At 41.0% G+C, this 24,522-nt stretch overlaps 1 protein-coding gene across 1 annotated transcript in view; it reads right to left on the reverse strand.

Moving 5' to 3' along the window:
* Positions 1-5,917: 5,917 nt before the first annotated feature.
* Positions 5,918-24,522, reverse strand: part of IQSEC1 (IQ motif and Sec7 domain ArfGEF 1) — a 315,606-nt gene continuing 297,001 nt past the window's right edge. Inside the window, 5 exon segments of the mRNA XM_050328296.1 lie at positions 5,918-10,598; positions 11,974-12,023; positions 18,790-18,966; positions 20,123-20,284; positions 23,193-23,292. Of these exon segments, the coding sequence (XP_050184253.1) occupies positions 10,029-10,598; positions 11,974-12,023; positions 18,790-18,966; positions 20,123-20,284; positions 23,193-23,292 (1,059 nt within the window). The 3' untranslated portion in view covers positions 5,918-10,028.

Raw genomic sequence — 24,522 nt, forward strand, 5'->3', positions numbered from 1 at the left:
GAGCACAGCAAAAGGCTGCTTGAAGAAATTCATCCAAACAGTGAAAACAAGGCCAGGCAGTTGGGAAACAGGGAAAAGATGCCTCATCAGGAAGTTCAAAAGAACTGAAGCAGCAGCCAGCACACTCCACCCTGTGTGTTCATTCACTGAGCATGAGAATGGGACTGTTACCATATCCTAAATAAACACCTGGGTTTTTTTCCAATCCCAGGGGATGATATCATACCCTCAGATGAAACCACAAGCAGACCATCACTTGCACAGAGAGAATGCTTTATGTTCCTGCACTGACACAAATGGTGCCACACCACATATTTTGTCCCATCCATGCAGCTCTTCCAGTGTTGTGTGTGAGCAGTTGGAAGCACAGTCCTGGCAGCTGCAGCTCTCTGCAAGTGTCTGTAACACTGAATCCCACCACTGCGACCTGTAACAGCTTCAAACACACAACTGCACAATCTGCTAAAATTAAAAAAAGTACTTTTTTCCTTCTACTTCAGCAACATGCTCAGTCTTATTCTTTTCCCACTTTTATTTACAGCTCATCTCTGCTGTCTCAGCTATTCATCCACATGTTCACATAATTCCAACTTCCCTTCCTGGGCCAGCGAATCCCTCAGCTGTTACAGCTCTTCCTAACTCACTCTTTGTGATCAACACGACTCCCACAGTGATGTCCCTTTCAGTTTATTCCACACAAAGTGCTTTCTTGAGAAGGAATTAATACAAGGGAGACAGAGATCAGTAAATGAGGATCATACAATCACCCTTCAGTTTTCCTTTTTACTCTTCCATTGTTTTCCAGCAGCTGCTTAAAAACTGCTATTCAATAATACAATCACCTGGTAACATTTAGCTCCTCGAGACACAGATGTTTTACTTCCTGAAAAAGTGCCACTGTAGGTCTAAATTACTTTATACAAATATTCACCAGTCTTTGCAGCAATTCCAGGAAAACACACACAGTTCCTCCTCTCTCTATGCAATCGTTGTTTGCTGCTTTTCAACAGACAGATGGTAGAAAGTTTTGCACTTGACATTCATAGCTGTCTTTCCCACAGGCATGTGATGACGTGCTCGTTGCATCACCCCTCGTCTCTGAACGTTTGGAAAAAGAAGCTGCCTCACAAATGAGATCCTGGGAAAGGCGAGAGCAGGAACTGGTATTTCCACTCTTGCTCCTGGTTACACACTGAGGAAGTGATGTGATGTGTTTGAAACACATGTTAACACTGTCACTGGATAAATACATTTGTCCAGAACCATTGTACTGTGGCTGTCTTAAAAGCCACCTGAAAGAGAAACAAACACAGATTGTTAGTGAGAGGAATTCCTCACAACATGAGGGGGCACTTCTAGGCAAACTGTCCATTAGCTCTGTCATGTTAGATTAAAGGAAGCATTAAATTATCTCATATTTTTACATATTTTAAAGCCATTTGAAATTACAAATTTATAAATGTGTGCATTTGTTTTCTTTGCAGCCAAATAAGCTTTACTTTTTCAAGCAAGGGAAAACAGGACAAGCACTGTATTAAAATCAAGTACAATTTTTGCTCTGTGAAGGCAGAGAACCTAAACTCTCGGTGCAGGGAAGAAGCTGCTGTGTTGCTGTGGGATTCCACAGGGGCACATCTGTGGATAAAGAGCAGCAAAGCAGCCTGGGCAGTGCTGGGTTTATGCCACTCAAGTGACAGTGGTAAATGAGAGAACAAGGGTGGCTATAAAAAGACCTTGCAGTGACTGCATAAAGCACCTCTTGGCATTATTAATGAATGCAGAAGGGAGATGGGCCAAGCAGCTCTTGACCAAAATAAATTCTGTTACAGTCTAATGTTGGAGAGGAGGAAGGAGCTCAGTGAGCTCAGGAACAATTCATTAATAATGCTTCAGTCCAACACTTTGCTTCACCCCAGACGAGGCATCTCTTTCCCCCCTTTCATATATGGGAAGAGAAACAGATGACCCAAAATGCAAATGCTTCCAATTTTTTCTTTAAATTATTTCAAATCCACACAGTCAGGGGGACTGTTCAAGATAATTGTGATTCACTGCTAATACACAGATCTTTTTTGGATCAAGCTATGCTGGTAGTTTGCAAGCATGTTAGCAGGGTCATGAAATATTGCAATAGCCCAGAAAGCTCATAGTTTTAGAAAAAAAATAAATTAGAAAGAGTAGAAACAAAGTTTCCTCCACCTTCAGGTATAAAATACACATGCAAACTATTCTGAAAATTTACAGATGGGTATAGCAGAGGGGTTACCACATGATCAAAGGCATCTCTAAAAACTGCTGAAATGCTGTGAAAATTCAGGGCTATAAACACCTGGGATGCTGAAAAGCCTGATTAGGGCACTCAGTACGTATTTCTCACTGGGCTGGGAAATGTTGCTGCTCTTCCAAACCCAAGTATTGAAGGACAACAGAGGTATCCCAAACTTGGCAGGGCTCAAAGGCACTTCTGGAGCCTGGTGTAAGGGCTGAGGCAGCAGCAGAGACACAGGACTACCAGAAAGATGGCAAGAGCAATATACAGGATGAATCATTAAATAAAAATCTTCTTCTCTGCTGCTGGAGATGGACATAAAGGACTATTAGCCAGTAAAATGAAAAAAAAATCATTGCCCAAGAGCGTATGGTGAGCTGATGGAGGAGGAAGATGCTCATGGGGGATCCTGGGATCCTGCACAAAGGAAAGGCTGCCCGTGCTCAGTCCAGCTGGATCCAAAGGTGAGGAGGCTCCTGGCAGATTGCTTCCTCACCAGAAAAATCATAATGGCAGTGATTAAATGAATTGATTTCCAGCCTTGGATACCACTGCTGAATCACAGACCACCTGAGCCATCCTCGCCTTTGCCATTTCCCTGGACATTTCCCAAAGCCCATTCCCTTGTCAAGCCCTCAGGAATGTATTGTTTTGGAGCAGAAATGAGCAGCTGTAGAGAAAAAGCATTTTCCACTCTGCAGGCATAACATTTCAATGGTGTTAGAATGAATTTCTCCCCTTCATCTGATTAAAGGCAGAGCATTTTTTCCTTTGTTCATTACAAAGACCTGTGTCTAAATCTGAAGAAATAAATGAAAGCTCAAGTTGTGTGTGTCATTTCCCAGCAGAGCTGATGAATTGTGTGCTTGCTTTGAGCTGGCTGTGTCTCATGAACCATGATGCTCATTTCACATCTCAGCTACTGCAAAAATGCTAAAGAGAGGGGATTTTTTTTTTTTATTATTCCTAAAATTATGCTTTTATATACATGGTAAAAACAATAAATCTAATAATTTGAAAAAAGTGATGGCTTCAAGTCAACATCACCAACACAATTTCATTTAAATTTTGTTTAGTACTCCAAGCAGAGATCTTAATTTAAGCATCTCCCGACTTTCATGATCAGCCTCATCCTGCAGCTGATGTAGTTTTGCAACAGGATTTGGCTTTAATTCTTCAAATAATAGGAAACAAAAAGAAATTCTACTAAAAATACACCTGAACCAAAGCATTTTTGTGTTTTAGGTATTTCTATCAGGTTAGCTGTGCTACGTCCTCTTCCAGGAATTTTATGTCAACAAAATACTGCAGCAAAAATCAGTAAGGGGGTCGTAAGTAGGGCAAAAATCCAGAAAGATTCCTTTGGGAAAAGGTGTATTTAATGCAGCTGTAATACCAATCAAGATTTATGAGGGCACGTTACTCTAAGTACATTGTTCATCTTATGCACTCATCTGTCAGGACATAAATATGCTGAAATGTGATTTAACCACCCAATCAGTTGTTTGAATGACTGCAGGAAAAAAACCCAGAAGTTGGCTTAATGTTTGAAGCTCCATCTAAAATGCTGCAACACCCTACAAAATATTCAAAAATAATTGGGGCTCCCATATCTCCCCTCTGCACAGGGTGTAGCTGATGAATAAAACATTGCACAACTAATATGTGTAGTCAAAATAAATGGAGGGTAAAATGCTACTACACCTGTTTTAAAGAAACTTTGAATGAAAATCAACCATTAAGGCCAACTGGAAAAAACAAAGTTAAATAGAATTCATTGTTTGGTAAGTCAACAAAAACCTGAAGAGAGAGAGGGATAAAACATAGGAAGTTTTTTGGTTGGTTTTCCTGCCATTTTAATCTTGCATTTCTTTATTGCAACCAAAATAATAGAGAAAATACCTGGAAAGGAACCTCCTCTGAAAAAGCTGCTATTTAGAAGAGCTTGGAGTTGTTTCTGGCATGAGAACTCACCTCTGCAGTCAGTGTGTTTACTGCTGCACGCACACAGACACCGAAAATGCACGAACACAGAGTTTAGGAGAACCTCTCAAACATCAGACTTCTGACTTCTTACCCTGATCAGGGTAAGATACTGAAGGCAATAAAACCTCTTAAATGAAGGCATGTTTCACTAGATATGTGCACACAGGCTTCATCAGAGACTTAAAGATACTATAATGAAAAATATCAACAACTGTGAGCTGTTAACCTGTTACATGTTTAACCTACACTGAATTTTTTTAAGTTACTTGGCTTACAGCACTTGGTGCAAATCCACCACACAAAGCAGACTCCTGTGCTGAGGGTCCTTTGGCTCTTTATTTTATTTCAGTATCACAGGATGGTTTGGGTTGGAAGGGATCTTAATGATCATCTCATTTTAACCCCCTGCCACAGGCAGGGACATGTGCCAGATCATAAATGCTTTCCACCTAAAAGCAGCAGAATTTAGACATATTATTTAGGTCCTACTTTTAAAATGGTTCAGGAAATAAACCCCATATAACAGCACTTACAGACTCTCTGAGCTAAATTAGAGACATAAGACTCTTTGCCTCCTCAAAATGTAACGTACCAAAATTCTTAAAAAGATAATTTCTGAAACACAAATAGAAATGCTGGTAAAGGAGAGCACTGCAGATTCTTCTACTTCCACTGCAGAATGGAAGAGGCATTGGTCCCCTTCTAAGGGGTCACACAGCTCAGAGGGGTGGCACAGTGAGGTAGATAGGAGATAAATGGGGACTTACCTATCCAAGATGCACCTCCTGAAATTACAGCTTTTCAGAAATAGGTCACAGTTGACTATTTCCACAAAATAATTCAAGAGTCCCCTAAAATTCACAGAAAAAACAAGCAAACACAGTGTTTAGTTTAAACTGATAGCTGAGCATTAGCTTTTTCACAGACACACTGGAAACGCAGGAAATGCAGGAAAATAAGACCAGTGGAGCATCTCCCAGGTTGTTCCCTCCAGTCACTGTGGGAGGGTCACGTCAAATCCTGGGATGGCCACGTGTGGCAAACACATCCCAGTGACCCTTCCGTGCTGTGAGCTGGGATACAGGACAGACAGATGGGGCAGGCAGGGAGGGGTGGTACTTACTCAGTCCCAGCACTGTGAGGGTCCCCTGCCAGCGGGCACAGAGGAGAAGGCACTCCAGAACTCCCGCCAAGGGGTTACCCATGGGATCCAAGGAATGTCCCCCTGGGAAGGACAAACTGACACCTGTCCAAGGGCAGCCAGTCCCCTGGCCAGGAGCTCCTGAGGCCCCGTGACAGCCAGAGGATTAATGGGCTCAGCTGAAGCTCACGTGTCACGAGGTTCAAAGCCTCATTCTCGTTGTCCAACCTCTGGGTGTTGTGGTCAATGTGTGTGTTTTGCTCTTTACTGTCCCTTGGAACTAAATATATTTCCAGCACCACCAAACAGATCAAAGCCTATCGAGAAGGGGTCAGCCTCCATGGGACTGAGCACCATTTCCACCACCTGGTCTTTAATTTAGGATGAAGACTGAACTCTTGGAGGAGTGAGCAGCAGAAATCCCATCGCCTCAGCAGGGCCAGGATACCATTGGAAGGAATTCCCTTCAGTTCAAATCTGAGGAGTTGGAACTTCTTGGATTACATGAAATGAGAAACGAGGAGTTTTAAATGATTTATTTGATTTCTCCACATGATCACAGTTATAGTTTTACATCAATAGGGTCTGTTACTACTTACAAACAGAATGCATATTAAAATGAAAGCACTCCTTTCTTCCCCAGAGTTACAAAAGGGGTCTCAAGCCTCCCCAGAACAGAAGCTTCTTGTAAGCATAATGTTTTTGAAGTCTTTAACAGTCTGCATTCAAGACCTAATTCTAACAGTTTAGTACAACTCAAAGCTGATTTAAGTTCCTAGCAGGAGATAGGCAACCTCAAAGTGACTGCAGACTTAGAGTAATGCTAATTTACACACTATGTACAATTTAGAGAATTCTCTATTCCCCCTACTGGTCCCATTTTCAGCACACCCCCTTCTCTCTTTTCCAAACTGAATCTTGTTATTGGTTCCACTTTTCTTTTAAATATATACACAAGAATCCATTTTGCAGGCAAGAAGTGCGATGGTATTTTACAAGGGAACAGCAAAATGCATGCTTAACTGCAGAAAACACACAGCTTCATGTGGAACAGCAAGTCAACATCTAGAGATTCAGTGTTTAAATATCTGCTGACTGTCTCTCAGCTCGTTTTATCAAGAAACAAGAGGCTTCTGCTGCATGCAGTACATGATGGGAAATCATTCTACACTGTATGTTAGACTCTTTTTTTTTTCAGCAATACAAGACGCACATTATATTAGGATGAGCTTTGTTTTTTTTTTTGTTTTTACATTGTTTTACATTTCATTCTTAACTTAAAAAAATAAAACCCCCAAATATATATTTGATTGTTGTCCCAGAAAAGATTTTTTGCTGCCACACCTTCATTCTTAACGTTTCCCTTGCATTGTTTCAAATCAGCATTACTACTTTGCCACATTTTTTTGGGAAGAGGCAGCCACGGTCACTCAATGCAGTTCTGTACCAGTTTTTAATTGGCATCTGAGAAAAAAACCCTCTCAATTCTACTCCTGCCTGCAGGCTGAAAAATTGATTTTCTTAACCCCACGCAGTGTTTAAGTACTATAATTTTCCTGTGCTAGGCATGACCCACACTGCTCTAATCGAGGATGGATCAGAGAGGTTTCACTGCAACCCTAAACAAGCAGCAAAGTTCTTAAGACTTATGCTGACACCAAGACACTTTGTTCGGTAGAGTACACATAAACATAGAAGTCTAAAAAAACAAACCAGAACAAAACTGGAAACACATAAGTCAAGCCCACTGTTTGTCCTCCTTGGCTCAAGAACAGGGGGTACAAATGCAGAGCTCCCGTGGGACCAGCTCTGGTTTTTACTGCTGATTGCACCCGTGAGGCTGAACACAGCCCAGGGCAGGCACAGACTCCTTCCCCACGTGCACACGAAACCACAGGGGAATGTTCCTCTGCATGTGACATCTCCAGAATATTCTGATTCTCTGATTCACAAACACGTTGATTGCACATGGAAAATCAGTGGTCGAGCGGTAAAATGGGGCTCACTGTTTAAGTACAGAATGTTTCTACGTAACTCTAATTTATATGAATGAAAGGGGTCTTTAAACATAAAGCAAACGCAGATCTGGGTGATTTAACATCTGCAGTGTTAATCAACACAGCTGGAGTCAGATTTTCCTCTCCACTGCTACTGCATATTCTGCCTTTATTCCACACACAGACTATCTTACTCACATTACGCCTCTGCATCTGAAACACGTCCAGACTCCATCACTCAGTGAAGAGGAGCATTCTTACCTCTGTTTTAATTAAAAGATGCAGTTTTCTGAAAGATGTTTGTACCTGAATGGTTCTTTTATCTTTTCTGGAACAACCTATAAATTACAGTTAGACTCTACTATTGGTACAGATGTATGAAGAAAAGTCTACATATTGAAATATGTTATCACTTTACTTCAACTAATATCAACAGTAACACTGATATATTTTGCAAATACACAATATGTAGAGTGTAGCCTCACACTAATAACATTAGATGACATGCAGACAGTTCTACTTTCCCTTATAAGAACAGTATATATTTTTTTTAAACTGCAAGGAACAGAGCCTCGGGGGGACCCAGAAGCCGCAGAATTTAGAACAGAACGAGTGATACAGAAAAAGAATAACTTGGTTTGCTTTTCATGAAGACAATTCCGAGGAGAAGGAGCGGAAGGGGAAAACAATATTGCACGTGTGCGAAACAAACGTGGACAGCTCGAAACAAAAGGCTCAACTCTAGATTGCTGTATTTGCTCTCTGTGGAGTTAACAAAGTGCTCAGTTTGCAGTTCTGCTGGTATTGTGGTATCAATGGTATGAAAGAGAAAAAAAAAAAGACTGAACCTCTCCCCCCTCCCCCCATGCCAGAGATGCCATGAGCAAGCCAACATGGAAAGTCACTTTGTTGTTCTCATGTCCTCATCACTGCTGACAATCCTGTTACTGTTCAATAGGACTGGTTGTTATTACGATTATTTTACCCATCTCTTACTGGAACTTTTTTGCTCATCCTCTTCAAGGTTTGCTTTTAGGCTGGTACAGTTTTGCAGTTGTGATTCTCTGTCTCTACTGTTTTAGGTGTAAAGTCCTTGCAGTGGCTCAAAGTGCTGAAACTACAAAGTAGGCGCCATGTATAACTTTGTACAGGACCTCGGGATAAAAACTGTATATAAATTTGCAAATGGTTCAGTTACAACACATAAGCAACAACAGCACAGCCTATTTTTATGTGATGTCTCGCAACTAACTGGACTATGGAAGTGAGGGTTTGAGCGTAAACTCAGCCTGCTGAGTGCTGGGTGCTTCAAACTAACAAAATGTGATGAGTAAAAATGGGAAAGCCACTTTGTTGCTAGCACATGGCTACATGGAATTACAGATTTTTATTTTTATTTTTTATTTTTAATATATATATATATAAAAACCCTATACTAAATTCTAAAACAAACCTTCAAGTTTTTAGAGCATTTCCACCAGGAAACGCTCTTGACTAGAATTCAGCTTCACTGGGGGGTAAAAATGAGAAATTATGGTAAACAGGAAACAAAGTAGCTGAGGAGGATGGAAGTTGGCCGTTTTCATGTCTGAGATGAATGTTTTTGCAGTGTGTACATGCACCTGTCGTAACTCTTCCCGGGTGTTCCTTAAATCCATCCGCATACAAAAGAAATGTGGATCATGTAAATTCACAGTTATCACAGCCTTTAAAGTGTCTAAGAACTTGTGTGACCAATGCTTGAGGGTGACCACTGGGGAGCGGCCCCCCTACATTGCTACGGAATAATTACTGCATCTTAACGAGCTTGCTTACCTGAAATAGCAGAGCAGTTTTAATACTGATTACGTATGATATCATCGTGTTAATAAAATAAGGATTTATACAAAGCAGTATTGACTACGACAGTTAAATGCTATGTTACTTGGCACATTTAGTAATGATTGCTTAGAAATCCCAGCGAGTCCAGAGGACTCGCAATGAAAATACTGAAATGTCTGAAATTTGTTTCTAACGTTTAATGTTTTGGTCTACTCTTTCATATGCTATTCATCTACTATACTGTCCTATCAAGTAAGTGGAATTCCTTGTAAAGTCTATATTGCTAGTTTTGTGGACTGAAAAAATTCCTTTCCAAGCACAAATGTTAACTATACAGTGTATATATATATATATATTTATATGTATATATTTATATTATATAAAGTTTACTTACGTACTTTCATCAACCATATCAGGTCTACTTATTTTTTTTGCCCATTGAGAATAAAAGAGCAAGAATGCAACACTTGGTTCTGTCTCACTTTTTTTTTTCCTTTTTTTTTTTTCCTAGACTAACGTTTCGTTACGCGTGTAAAATCGTCAAGGGATTTGGTGTAAAAGGTAGCTTCAGTCAGATTCAGCAAGCAGCATGTTTTTCAAGGCAGTTTGGAAATAAGAACTAACCAGATGGTGGACATCTATCCAGTAGATAAGTAAAGCCAGTAACTGGCGTTATTTTATTTAGTAACAGCAAGCCTGGCAGCTCACCCGGCTCAATCCAAGTGTCTAGGTAAAAACTGACAATGTTATCTGTCGCTCCTGTGAGTGCCTCTGTAGCTCAGTTTAAAACTCTAGTTAGTGGAGGGTCTCTGTCCTAGACTATTGTGCTGATGCCGCTGTGTTTGGGCTTGGTGCTGGCGGAGGTGGAGGGAGGCGGTGGCGGCCCGTGGTGGTGCTGTGGGTGCTGTGGGTGCTGTGGGTGGGCAGCGTGGCCGGGGTGTGGCGGCGGGTGGGGCGGGTGGCTGTGCTGGGCGTGGGGGTGCTGCAGGTACGGGGGGTGCTGCCCGTGGGCGTGGGGCACGTGCTGGTGGTACTGGTGCGGGTGCGGGAGGTGCTGGGGAGGGTGGTAGTGGTGGTGGTGGTGGTAGGGCGGCGGGTTCTGCTGCAGGTGGCAGTACTGGGAGTGGTGGGAGTGCACCGGGGGCTGCCCCTCGGGGCCCGCGGGGTGCGGGGCGTGGTGCTGGTGCGGGACTGCTGCGGGGTGCGCAGGTTGCTGTGATGAGCCGGATGGTGGATGGCCTTGGGAAGGTGGCTTCCCCCTTTTACTACCAAATAAGGACCCTAGGAGTGAGGAGGAGTTGGGCATAGTCTGGTGAGGGCGAGATGGACACTCTCGGGTTGATGTAGCTCTTCGGCGCATGTGAGGACTGCTAATGATGGACCCCTAAAAAGAAATTAATAGAAATAAAAATTAAAAAAATCTTAAAATGTTTAAAAGAAAAAAGTTCACACTGACCCAACAAACTCCTTCTTCAGTGTTCACATGGGTGACTATGTTAAAGAGTTCTAGGGAAAACCTTACTTCCGCCTTCTCTAAATTGCCAATGAGGCACTCGTGCCTTTCTGGGGGTATTTTAAGTATTGAATGTTTTTTCCCTCAGTACTTTTGCTATTGAAGGATATGACTTTAAATTAAAAAAAAAAATGTCATGGAAGAATAACATGACATAAGACCTAAAGGTGTCTTTTTAAAGGAAAAATACATTTTAAAATACTGTAAAAAATTATCATACTTGCTTTTTTAACAAGAAAAAATAAAGCTGACTCAACCTAAACAGTTAAATATACAGCAGCAAATATTACAGTTACAGCTCAGATGTCAAAACAGTATTTAAAACTTTTTTGATAGTAGTTTTCCACTACTGTATGTCACAGTGCTGCTTCTCAGGCCTACCCTTGCATTATATGTTAAATTGAACCATTTTTGCCAGTAAGATTTCTATGTGATTGTGTTATTCTGACCTGTGGTCCAACATTCTCTATTATTATTTAGCCTGGAATTTAGTTTCTGGAAGCTTGGGGTTTGTATTTTTAAAGAGTTATGGGACACAACAGTACTTAGGCAAAGTGTGCTAGATTTAAACTGCAATCTACCTAAAGCAAACACACAAAAAAAAAAACCAAAACAAAAACAAAAAAGAGAAACAAAAACAAAAACAAAAGAAACAAGAAAAAATCTGCAAGCTGAATTCAGAGACATGAACAGTATATATAAATGGTTTGAAGATGAATGAAATCTCATGAAATCCACATTGAATTATCCTATCTTAATAATTTTTTTCCTCCCATGCCCTGTCTGTGCAATTCCATGGTGTCATGACTGCATACATTTAGCAATTGAACTCGAAAATAAGCAATGGGAATGGTTGAGCATGACAGTCAATAGTGGTAGCTAAATACCAAACAGCAAGAACAGTGTACTTGGTAACAAAGAGCAAGTGGGCTTTTAAGCTGGGACCAGACTGAAATGGTGGCAAAAGGACACATCATATCCATTTAACCATGCTTGCAGGAACAAAGGGAACAAGGTTAGCTCAAACCAAAAATGCCATTGGTCTAAAACAAGCTGTCAGTGCTTTTTTTAAGCTGGAAGAATACGGAGTGAGTAGCCTAGGCATGCATTTTATTCGTGGCAGGCAGGTTATGTGTTAGAAGAAAAAAAGAGCAAAAAAATATGTATATATATATATATATATAAAAGAAAGGTTTGAAAATGCACATCATCACATCCAGCTAGACATCAGGAACTTCCTACTTACTTCCATATTGCTGTCTAGCGATCCTGCACTGCTGCGGCGCCCACGCTTGCCTGCCCAGGACATGCAACACCAGAGATTAGAGACCGACACGGCACCCGGGGGAGAAGAGCTGCTCGCCCTGCGTCCTGCCAGGGACACCCCACGGCACACCCTCCTGCCCTCGCTCGCTCTGCTGGGGGTCAGCTAACACCAGCTGGGGGGGGGGGGAAAGATTATTTTTTCTTTTTTTAGTTTGTACAATCTTAAAATATGTGGGTTTAATGTCAGTGTTGAGCGCTGGGGTTGGGGTGGTGACTGGCAATGATGGTGATTTGTTTGATTGCCTGGAGTCCAATTGGCTGTGAGGTTTCTTTCTTTAAGCACGTCGATATACACTTGTGAGGTGATATCAATTTAAGTGCAAAATGTAATACTGACACAGTCTGAACTTCCCCCAGAGGGTGGTTGGCACTGAACAGGCTCCCCAGGGCAGTGGGCACAGCCCCAAGGCTGCCAGAGCTCCAGGAGGGTTTGGATGATGCTCTGGGGCACAGGGAGGGGACTCTGGGGCTGGGCCTGTGCAGGGCTGAGGGTTGGACTGGATGGTCCTTGTGGGTCCTTCCAGCTCAGCACGTTCTGTGTCTGTGATTCAGTGGGGGGGACTGGTGAGGGGCATTGGTTTCATCGTTTCAATTTCAGCTCTGAACCTCAGTGGATTTCATATAATCTTCTTTCATGAGGTTTTAAAAAAAAACTAAACTTAATTTTTGATCAATAAATCCGGAATCTGTCTTGACATTATGGCTAGGTTTTGTTTGTTTAGCTGTGCAGTGCTTTAGCTTTAAGTATGTCGGATTTGTTCTCCAACAGTCTCAAACTGCAAGGACATTTGCCTGAAACCACACGTGAAACACCAGACTACAGAGCCAAAAGACCTCAGTGGCTATAAATAGGACACAGGATCCCAGATTTTATTTCTCATTTCACAGGAGAGCAAACAGCATATGGCTGCAGTGGAAACTGGGATTTTTTTTAGGAGCCAGGTTGCTGAGCACTGCTTTGTGCAGTTTCAGAACACTGAACTGGCAGGGTGCATAAACAAAAGCTAACCTTTGAAGAGTGATCTGGTGCTCAAAGCTTCCCTAAAATCTCCATGTTTTTAGAAACCAAAGTCTTCTCAGTGCTCTCTCCTTGCTTCCTACAAGGCCAGATATCGAAGACAATCTCTACTCTGCATTGGTAAATTGCCTTCAGAATCTTCTACTCTAAGAGGTGGTTTTGGGGTAGAATGTGAATATTTCAGCATCACTGAACCAATGAGTGGCATTCCCTCATCAGAGACACCTTAAAGCCACTTGGGATCAGAACTAGGGAACTGGGACAAAACAGTGATTCCTGGGAGGTTCACCCTTCTTTGACAAACCTTTCCACAGGCCAATTTAGACTTGCAGTGTGATCAGAAAATACCAGTTGTTGAGTTAAACGCATAACTTTGAGCTGGTTGGTCCCAGGATGCTGCCCTGAAACACAAGCTTCTCTTAAGAGCTCTACAGTTCTCTTTAGGCTACTGGAACATTTCCCCCTCTCTCATTATCATAGAGTTGCTCCCCAGGACAAACCCCTCTCCAGTGACATTAAATCGAGGGGAAGGTGTTTGTGGTCAAGGTGTTTCGTTCAATTTGCTGGAATTTGGAACAACTCCCCTAGACAGGATCTTTGTCAAAAGCTCATCCTTCCATCTGCTGCAGTTTTAGCCTCAGCCAAACCATAACTGAACCCCCCAAGAAAAACTGGTTTTGATAATCCCTTCTTTTTACTTCTAGTCAGGCTTTTGATATTTTTCTGCTCTGATAATGGGATTAGTACTGATTAACACTCAAATCACTCTTGCTTGCCGATGCAAACACACTGAGACAGTCACCTCTTAGCAGTCAGCATTGCAAATAAGACTGAGAGCTGACACGGGTCATTCAATGTGGCCAAAAACGAAGGAACACAGGAAAATCTGATGCCTTTTGCGTGTGGCAGGAGTCACATCTACCAAAATAACCACGGACACAGCATATATGGACAGAGACAGATGGATTTGTGCTTAGAATAACTCCAGGGCAAAGCCAAGAACACACAGAAAAATCCTCCTTAAAGCCTGAAACTCCCCTCAGATGGGCACTATTGCTGAGCAGAGCCTTTGTTTGTGTTCTTAAAACCAATCTGAGCCCAATTCTCTACTGACATACAGTGTGACAGGAGAGCTATGAACCAAATCCCCCTGCCAAGGTGTGTTTATTCCAGACTCTTCCCTGGTCTTTGGGATGACATCCCACCTCGAAAATGTTCCCCCAGAACTTCAGCCGTCACATCCATTTCAAGAAAATGGTGACTCTTCATTAGAATTGCATCTAAGCATTTACTGGCAGAATAATCAGCAGCTGTGGTATAAAGCAGGGTGGTATTTATTAAATTTGAATACTGGTTTTGTTTAATATTCAAATACTTAAAAATTTTAAGGCTGCTACTTAAGAATGGTTTATAATTCGTTTTTATAAAATTAAATTTCAATTAATTTAACCTTTTCTGATTCATCTCAGTAATTCATTGATGTTAGATATGGATATTCTTTTTAAGAAACATCTTTAGCTTATGCAAATATAATATGTTCCATATATGCACAGGCATTATCATTATCATTACAGAAAATGGAAATATTTCTCACTGCTACCCTGTATTTCTTGAAACTCTCTTCTGTGCCAGTGAGATACAGCAGCTAAAAAATACACTATCATCTAGCTTTGTATGTCTCGAGAAAAAAAGTGTGGGAAAAAGCTTTAAATTAAAATATGCTCCAGTCATTAATTTAGAGAGACCACTTTCCAGAGGGAAAAGACTCTTTGTAAGCTTCTTATTTTCATCTTGTTTTCTTTTCTGTGTGAAACGGGGTCTCTTCCAGAAGAGAGAAAAGTTGGTGATACCAAGGTGTTCAGGGACAGTGTGGGATGCCTGCAAAATGGTTTGGTATTATCATAAACGTGTCACCAAAGATTTAATTCATACAAATCTGCTTTATTTGAAGCACCCCGTGAATTCCATCATACCCCTTCACTGTTGTTATTCCTTGGAAAACCAGGAAATGTTACAACAGCAACAAGGGAAGGGACAGGAAAAATCTCTCCCTACTTGGAAAGCTCTTCTAGTAAGGGAATCAAAGATTCCTGGAATCCTCTGCAGCAAAATCCAAGGGAGAGGAAGGGAAAAATGAACCCTGCCTGCATGGGATGAGGAAGGAGCCAGGGACTGCACCATCCCAGCACAGACTGATCCAAGAGATTAAAGGATTCTGTAATTACATCAACTCAGAGTCTCTTTAAGGGGATTACAATGCTGAGAAGTCCCACAGTCTTTTCCATTACATTTTGGAATACAGGAAATTTTAAAAAAATGCATTATAAAACTTTTGAAAAAAACAGGAATTTTTTTGGAAGGTAGAAACAAACATTTTAAAAGCTAAAGGTTGACTGAGTTTATAGGCAATATGCAAACAGTTAACTCTGGAACTGCTTCATGGTTTTGCTTTGGTTTCTGAGTAGTCTTTAATGCTCTGTGATTGTTTTGAGACAAGCCTGGCTTATATTAACAGGAGCCATTATCCCATCCTGCACGTGTGCAGATTGCAGCATCACAGGGCTATGCCACTTGTGTAGCACTGGGGCAAACCAAAACACTGGAATTTTTAAACCAGTGCAGCGTGTAAATATTATTTCCACTTAGAGGTGAGGGAAGGGGGGCACAGGGTTTGCTTTCCACAGGTGCTCCCCACTGTGAACTCAAGGTGAAAGCACTGGGGCCTCCAGCAACTCAAAGTGGCTGGAACTGGGACTGACTTGCCTAAAATCAGTTCAGTCGCCATGATTTGGTGACCAAATCATTCTTCTTGTGGTCTAATGGCATCTGTCTGTAAACCTCTCACCATGGAATCCTATAGGGAGTGAGAGGTGAAATGGCCAGAACACTATCAGAACTGACAAACTCCAGCTTTAGCTGCATTAATATTTGTCTGTCTTCTCATTTTTTTCCTGTAAATTAAGAATTTCAAAGTCTGGGACAAATAAATTCAGTTCCTCCCTGACGACAGCTCAAGGATGTGCAATAAAAATGATGTATTTCTCTTTTGAGAAAAATAAGGCACTAAATACTTTTGGACACAGTCACATCTTGGATCAGTTAGTTGCCACATTCTGCTCTTTATTCCACAGAGAGATCTGACAATCCCCAGTGAACAACATTATCTTTCCAACTGAGACCCTCCCATGCATCCTTTGCACAGTTCTGAGTTCAGAAGAACAACCCTCAGGAAACGACTCCTGACAGAGAGATCTTGCCTTTCTGTCTGACTGCCAGCTTAGGAGTCAGAATCCTTCAGGAGATCAGTGTTTGTTGGATCTAAGCAGCTTAGGAATCACCAATCTTTTCCAAGGGAGATGTTTCAGGTGACTTTCCACAGCCAGTGGTTACTGCTGGGATGTCTGGGGGACTGTTTCCTAAACAGTTCAGTCACAACCCCATGCAGCCAAAATGCTGGTCACTCACATTTCCCCTTCATTGAATAAAGAGTTAAACATTTGGTTTTTGCAATCCTCACTGGGCAATTATCTGCCTTACTGCATAAATATGCAACCAGGCCGTTTTGTTGTGTTTGTTTGATTTATTTCTGATTAAATGGAGAAAGGACCTCTCCAGAAATCCACTTGTGTTGTGTCTTTTCCAACAGGCAGACACAATTCCACACACATCCCCACTGTTCTTGTCCCTCCTCCTTGCTGATCCTGTGTTTCATCCAGAAAAAGCAGAACTGAGGCCCCTAACTCAGTGCTGTTTTAGAGGAGCAATTTAATATCGTCTCATCGCTGGGGTGCAGCAGCTTCCTAACTGAGATATCTCTGGTTTATTACGGATTGACTCTCTCATATTAAAAGATAAAATTAGCCTCACATGCAAGCTATTCCCTGAGAGAAGGCAGAAAGGACATGTCTCATGTCCCTGAAGTTACTCCACCGACTACCAAAGCAATAACAGGCGTGTCATTTCTCAGGACAGTTGCACTGCACAAGACCAAACAGAAACTCTCCATAATTCTCAGCTGTTGCAAGTTAAAATTAAGTTTAGTTGGGTTTAACAAACTCATTGATAAACCCTGCAGTCTGTGAGTGATTTCCACTTTTTGTTATGGAAAAAAGTTATTTTCAGGAAGGAGCATGCCAGTCGCAGGCATGCCCTGTGGAAACGTGGAATGTGTTCATGATTACAAATGCTTGGATAAATGTTGAATAAAACCCATAACATGAATTTAAATACATGGCAATGTTTGAAAGAGAGGGATGAGTAATTCTGATGGAATGAAAAAATTAATCAGAAATCACATTTAGGGGCACAGATACCCACTGAACTCCCATACTGACAATATGGTAGTTCTCATTTTAATGAAATAAAACCGAAACAACAAAAAGGATGATGAAGTATCCTCAGATCTGAGATTTAAGAGTGGTGAAGACCAGGGACTTGATCTAAAATCCACTGGAGCCAATCAAGCACCAACATTCAACTTCAGGCTGATTTTGGATCAAGGTCCTATGTCTTTTTTAATGAAGCAAATGGGCGTATGAGTATGAAAGCCTAAACAGAGAAGAAAAGAATTGAAAGAGCTTACTCTCTACATATCTGTATGCACACACATATACCCACAAAACACAGGCTATCATTTCAGTTTACAACAATTTTATTTATTGCAGCAGAGCTAAAATCTCTTCTTTAGTTAAAAAAAAAAAAAAAGGAAAAGGTAAGTGGTGTCTACTACCAAAGATACACAGAATATTGAAATTATGACTACACTGAACATCATCACTACAGCTAGAAGGACAAAGCAGAGTATGTAACACAGACTATGAACTAAAACCAGATAATTGAAAAAAAAAATATTTAGTTGCTACTACCCCGTGAAATACTTTCTGAACAGTGGACATGGTGTTCTATCAGATAGGAGTTCTTGTAAGGGACAAGAATCATGTTTAAAACTGAAAGATTCCCTGCGTATGCCAGGTGTGAGGCAAACCATCCAAAAAAATCATGCTAAACTTCCCCTAGCTTTCTTTGCCTAAAATAAAAATCCCACCATCCCTGCTTTGCAGCCTTTAGCTGCATTAATCAGTTAGTAAAACTGACCACACAGCAGTGGCTTTGGGGGACATCAGAATTCTTGTCCACTGGGGCTTCCTGTGTTAAGAGAACTTCACAGCAACCCCTCTTGCAAGAATTGGGAGCTGTATCTGGGTTACAAACCAACAGAAGAGCATCAGGGCCACGCTGTGTTTGAGTTACAGAGCCCTGGGCAGAATTTAGGAAGGCTTCACTCCATTTCATTCATCAAGGTGGCAGCACAGAATGTTTGAGCACAGAATGCACAGAAAGCGGTCCCTGCACACAGACCAGTTTCTCTCCTTTTCTCTCTAAGCCTACTTGTATGAAGGGGAAGAAGCAAAGGGGGTGAAAAAAAGAAAGGAAAACTGAGTTACTCCTAGCACAAGTAACTATTTTTTTTTTTTTTTAATTAAAAACTTAAAATTTTTCCTGTCTTCACTCTCCTTTAAAAGCACCTATGGCAACCTCCAAGGGTTTAAATGCTTTCGAACCCTTACCAGAACGAGGGCGACAAACAAAGAGAAATTAAACAGGAGCTGGGAAAGAGGAGCTATTTGAGATGGTGGAGATCTCAGCATTACTATTTGTGGAGGCTTTCACTGAGGCATCTTTGCATGCAGAGAGCGAGGGAGGAAAGGCAGCGCTTACCTGCTTCGGACAGGTCTCTGAGCGAGCTGCTCAGCGCGCTCCGCTTCAGCCCCTCCCCGGTGGCGTAGCTGTCATCCAGGCAGGCCCTGCTCAGGGTCCCGTTCCCAGAGTCCTTCTTCAGGCTGGAGCACTGGGACATGCTGGGCCGCACCACCCCCTTCTGCTTCTCCAGCTCGGCTGAAACGGAGACGGAGATTTTGCAATTCGCGTTTATCGATGAAACGCGGGATCGGAGAAGCGCTCACGGAATGTCCTGAGCTGGGAGGGGCCCTCAAGGATCATCAGTCCAACCCCTGGCCTTGCACAGACATCCCAACAATCCCACACTGGCCCTGAGAGTGCCATCCAAACCCTCCTGGAGCTCTGGCAGCCTTGGGGCTGTGCCCACTGCCCTGGGGAGCCTGTTCAGTGCCAACCACCCTCTGGGGGAATTATCACTTCTGCCCACAAAGGCAACCAGTACACTAAATCCACTGTCATATTTTAAACCAACATATTATGCAGGATTTTTCAAATATCTCCTGCTATTCCTGATTTATCTTTCATTTTTGTATTCGCACCTTCCTGTTCCTTCAAATCTTGCCAGACTCTTAGCAAAACTAAAAATAAGCACAACAGAGACAAAATGTTGAAAAATAAGAAAACTTCATCATTTGAGCTTAAAATGGAAACTGGAAAGAGTCCTCAAGATCTCAATTCCAGTAAGGAGCAAACCTCAAGGTTTTCCATGAGTACAGACTTACCATAGAACATCCCAATTTCTGTGTGTGATCAGGTATTATTGTGAATAATGGACAGGAGTTTCACTCCTGTACTAATAGCTTTATGTTGTGACACACGGAGCCTCTTTTGAAAAAACAGGAGGCAAAATTTTGTATTTAGACACTCATGGAACTTTCAGCAAAATATATCAACTTGTTCCATGGTTACCCCATTGAGAAAACACAGAAATAACAACATGAAAATTAAGAAAAATCCTGTGAAACTTATCTGAAGGGCCATCACTGACAATTTCAGTGTAATGTAAATTATATCCCAAATTCTTGCTGTAACTTATACCACAATTCACAAATCCACCTGTACCCTGTCCATTGGTATTTACAGTTTGTCCAGGCTAAAATCCCACTCCAGCTACACTGCAGTAAATAGGAGTCAATGAACTCAGCTGGGCCTCAACATATCATTGGGTTTTTCCTCTTTCTAGAGTCAAACTCATGGAAAAAATCCTATTAGTTGGAACTTTTAAGGTGTTCTCATGGGTTATACACATATTTGGAATTGTCTTCCTCGGATTAGCTCGAAAATGCTCTATTATATGTACCTTTGTACTTACACTCTATTCTGTGCTTTTCCATTTCTTGAACTTCTGCAATGGACTCCCTCAAATCATCTGTAAACTTCTTCCTGTCCTGAGGATTTGGTGCATTGAAGTTGATGAGCACTTTGATATCAGCTCCTGGCACAGCTGACGTGAGCCGGATACCATTGGGATAATCTGGAAGGGAAAGGCAGGGAAAACTGAGCTCTGATTATTCCAATTACTTTTCTTTTAATAAACACAAAAACCAAAACCACCAAAACTCAAGGCTTTTTACTAATATTACCATAGAGGGTACAAAGTCAGAGAAATAAAAAGTTTGAAGGCACAGAATCAGAATGAAGATACATTGGATCAGCTTAACTGTCGAGATGCTGAATAAATACTGGAAGATAGTCTTTATGCAGCTGTTACCCTTGAAGTACAATCTACAATATAAAAGAAACATACCAGAAAAAGCAAAAAAAAAAACAAGGGGATAATTTTTGTTTCATGGAACAGAGCCCATTACCTATCTTACCAAATTGTGGCCAAAGTTTTGCTGAGTAAAAACTACTCGGAGACATCTCAAGTACATCAAACTTGTTCTACTTGTAACATTTGCAGTGTGTTTGTCAATACTTCCTGTTGAGTTGTGTTCCCTGACAATCCTACTTTTCTTTTCTTTTTTTTTTTTTTTAAACAAAGTTAAAACTCTCTGTGAGATTACATACTGAAAAAGTAAAAGGGGTGGTTTGTTGGGTTTTTTTCCACCCCTCTTTTGACCCGTACTATGGGCATCTTCAAAACAAAAGGCAGATTTTTCAGCAGACTGTCTTCGCCTCTTTTTCCAGCTGCACATCTGAGACCGCAAATTTTAACAGCTGGTCAAAAATATCTCCTGGTTGAGACAGAAGGTTCATGTACAGAAAGATATTTATGAAGAAGATAAGTTCTGCTCTAGAAAGCAGAACCAGCCTTTGCTTGAAACACAGACCTGTAGAAACAGGGTGTCAGAAAACCTCCTCAAAATGTGAATTTTAACTCCCAGTGTTCTCTTTTCCTCAGCTGCTTTACCTTCTTGGTCTACTACAGCTCTCAAATATTTACTTAAGTATTGAAGCCGAAGCTTAAGGGCTCCCAGGCACTCAAACCCATTCCCTCAAGAGCCAGCAAGGCAGTTGCCCTCCCCTCAAAGCCATCAGGTTTCAACAAGACTCCAGCTACTGGGAAACAAGTACAAATGCTGCTCTTTTTCAGAAGGATACTTCCCAATTTTTATTCCAGATTTACTTTTAGAAGAATAACTCCCAAATCAGAGCTGCAGCTAAAGCTGAAGCGAGTCCATTCACCATTCTAAGGGGAAAATCGTGCAAGTCCCGCAAGGCTGGAAGGGTCCAGAGGGAAGGAGGGGGTTGGGGTTCTGTGGGGTCTGCTGTCAGCAGAAGGGAATAGTGACATTGGGATATGCAGCAAAGAGCTCTACAAAGTGCACCACTTCAGGGGAAAACCCAAAAATGCTTTTAAAACCAAACAAGGAAACCTGGCAACCCCGAAGTCACACGGGCTGCCTCCACATACAAACCAAGAAGGACCCTCCCCATCCTAAAGAAACATATATTTTATTAGCACAGATACTTCTCTCCACTGTACTGATGAAGCCTCAGGAGACACTCCCTTCAATATTTACTGGTTTCACACACTCTCTCTGCAGTGACCTGCTCCCCCTTTATATTTTACTCCTGACTGCCTGAAAATGTAAAAGATACTTTGCTCCTGGCCTGTTTATGTACTACAGATACATGAACATTATTCTCCCTTTTGGAGCTTATCAGCCCTCAGCATAACTGACTTCTATCATTAAAAGTCAACTCTTCTATCACCAAAGCCCATCACGCTGTTCAACCTCACCAGCAGTCAAACCAAGATTTTTGTTATTTCTGCTCAAGCAACACTGATTTTGTTCACTTGCAAGCAGCTGGTTCTGAGAGCTGCTACACAGAGATTGACTGGCTGATGGCCATGAGAGCCCAAAGTGTGCTGGGGACAGGGGAAACCAAGAATATGAATTTTACAAACCAAAGGAGAAAAATACTTCTCTTTCCCCACTGGAAGGGGAAACTTTCCCCACCTGACAGGCACTGCCACTGGAAGTACAATCTGTTCACTGATTCACTGAAGCCCAGCTGTGCCTGTTAAAGTGTCTCAATTAAAATGCCTCCAGTTCCCTGGGAGAAATCCAACCCTTTGCTTCTTGTTTCACTATGTATGTTTTTAAGTTTATTTGAATAGTGGTTTTACTTAGTAACGCTTATGAGATATATATTTTTTAATATTTTATTTTAATTGATACCAGAGGAAATATATATTCTTCTATTTTCAGTAGAATCCAGGATAGGTATATTTGCTCTTCCTCCCCAAACTGAATTTTATATTATAAAATGTGTGCACAAGAATGAATGTGTGAGCATACTCTGCTCTGTTCTTAGTGCTGATGCTGCCTTTGGATTAAAAGTAGGGCTTTAGCAAACTATTTGGGGTTTTTTGTGGGGTTTTTGTTGCTAAGACTAAGTCTGAGAAGCATGAAACATAAAAGGAAGATTGGATTGATGCAGATTGCAACAGGCATAAACAAAAGGTGTCACAAAATACAAGCTTGAATCCAAACTCTCTGCTTTGTATTTACATTTGAGTGAGTATATATTACCTGGGCATAGTTAAGACATAAATCAGGAAAATAAATTAAACAATGTTTTGAATTACACACATCATTATAGGAGTAATTATTTAATTCTCATTCAGTGGCACTGCCTCAGCAACAGACGTGTTTGTTTCTTGACAAACATTTTATTCCTTACCAGCATTCACAAGCAACACATTTGGGAAGATTTGGCTTCTGACTACAACCAAAAACCAGCAGTCTTAGCTGCTTCATATGCTGAGAGCATCTTATTTTAAACTTCAGGGCTAAGTTAAATTCAAAGCAATTTTATTCTGAAATCCAGAGCCAAGTCCTGTCCACCTCTTTTGCTCAAACATTATTTTATTTTATTTTTGTTTTAGTTTTAAGCAAAATGCTCATTTAAAAAAGAGAGGAAATACTTACACTGGTTCTCAAAGAGAAGGACTTGCATTCCATAGAGGGAAAAGGACTGTCGAAAACTGTATGTAACAGAGTTCTTCTTCTTCTGAAAAATCTTGGTCACCTGAAAGTTATCAAATAAACAAAATGAAATCCCCCTTTTACCATGTGTGCTTGTGGAAAATTATTGCTCTTATGAATCAGAATAAGAGAAAACACTTTATTCAAAAGGAAGCTATAATCTGCCAGAGAATATGTTAATTGTAATTTTTTTGTTTTCTTTAAATGCTGTATTTAATCTACTGCTACTGAAGAAACAAAGCTAACTCTGCAGCACCATATCTCCTAAGCAGAAAGGTTAATATTTTATCCAGAAACAAAGCCTGTGTGTCCTCCATTCTCCAGAAATCCCACTCCCTGAAATTCCAAAAGGACAAAACCCTCCGCATCTTTACTGTGCACTGCACATGCTCTTTCTCTTTATAGAGAGGTTTATTTTCACTAGTTCTTTCCAATTTTAACTTTTAGTGATGGCATTTTACTGGAACTGTTAGATTTGGTCTGTATTACTCCCCAAACAGTTTGATAAAACTATTGACATCTGAGTAAGTAATAAAAAAATGACAGAAAACTTGCAGCCCAAAGACAGCAACGTCCCACCAGTTCCCACTCATGCTCACATTTACAACCAGGAGGATGTACTCATAACCAAAAGGATTCATTTCTGTATTTACTTGCTGCATTTAAGGCCTGAAGGTTTGTAAAAACGACACACAGTAAAACTGTGAGTGTGAAGGCTGTCTTTTTCTTAACAAAGTATGAAATACTTAGTTCTCAGTTCTCAGGTACATTCCAAGGAAAGTAAAACAAATTTTCCTATTTTTAAGAGTAAACCAACCAAATAACTCCAAGCTGTCATTAGTTTTTTTGTCTGTTTGTCAAAAGAGCAGGTCAAGTTAATGTCTGTGAGGATAAGTGCACACTAAAAAGTAAACTCAGCTGTAAAATCTATTTCAGCTTATCCTGTTCCTATTTCAGTGCACACACAGATCTGTTGGGAGAACATCTGGGGAATACAAAGTAGTGTGTAATTTTGTTTTTCCACAAATACTTTGAATTCATAATTCACAGAATAAAGGCTGTCTCTGTTTACCCATTAGGGAAATGGGTAACCCGGAGGTGATTTTTTTTTTTTCTCTACAGTAAAAGCCATTGCATCCAACACCTTCTTACAAAAGAGTGTAGCCATCAGTAAAAGGCTTCAGTTTAAATACAAATTACATAGAATTAAGAAAATTAAGATATAAATCTGTTAATTATCCCAAGAGTTCTGGAGTGCAGAGTAAGAGATAAT

The sequence above is a fragment of the Myiozetetes cayanensis genome, unplaced genomic scaffold (assembly GCF_022539395.1).
Source record: "Myiozetetes cayanensis isolate MyiCay16 unplaced genomic scaffold, myiCay2020 scf39, whole genome shotgun sequence".
Taxonomy (NCBI): domain Eukaryota; kingdom Metazoa; phylum Chordata; class Aves; order Passeriformes; family Tyrannidae; genus Myiozetetes; species Myiozetetes cayanensis.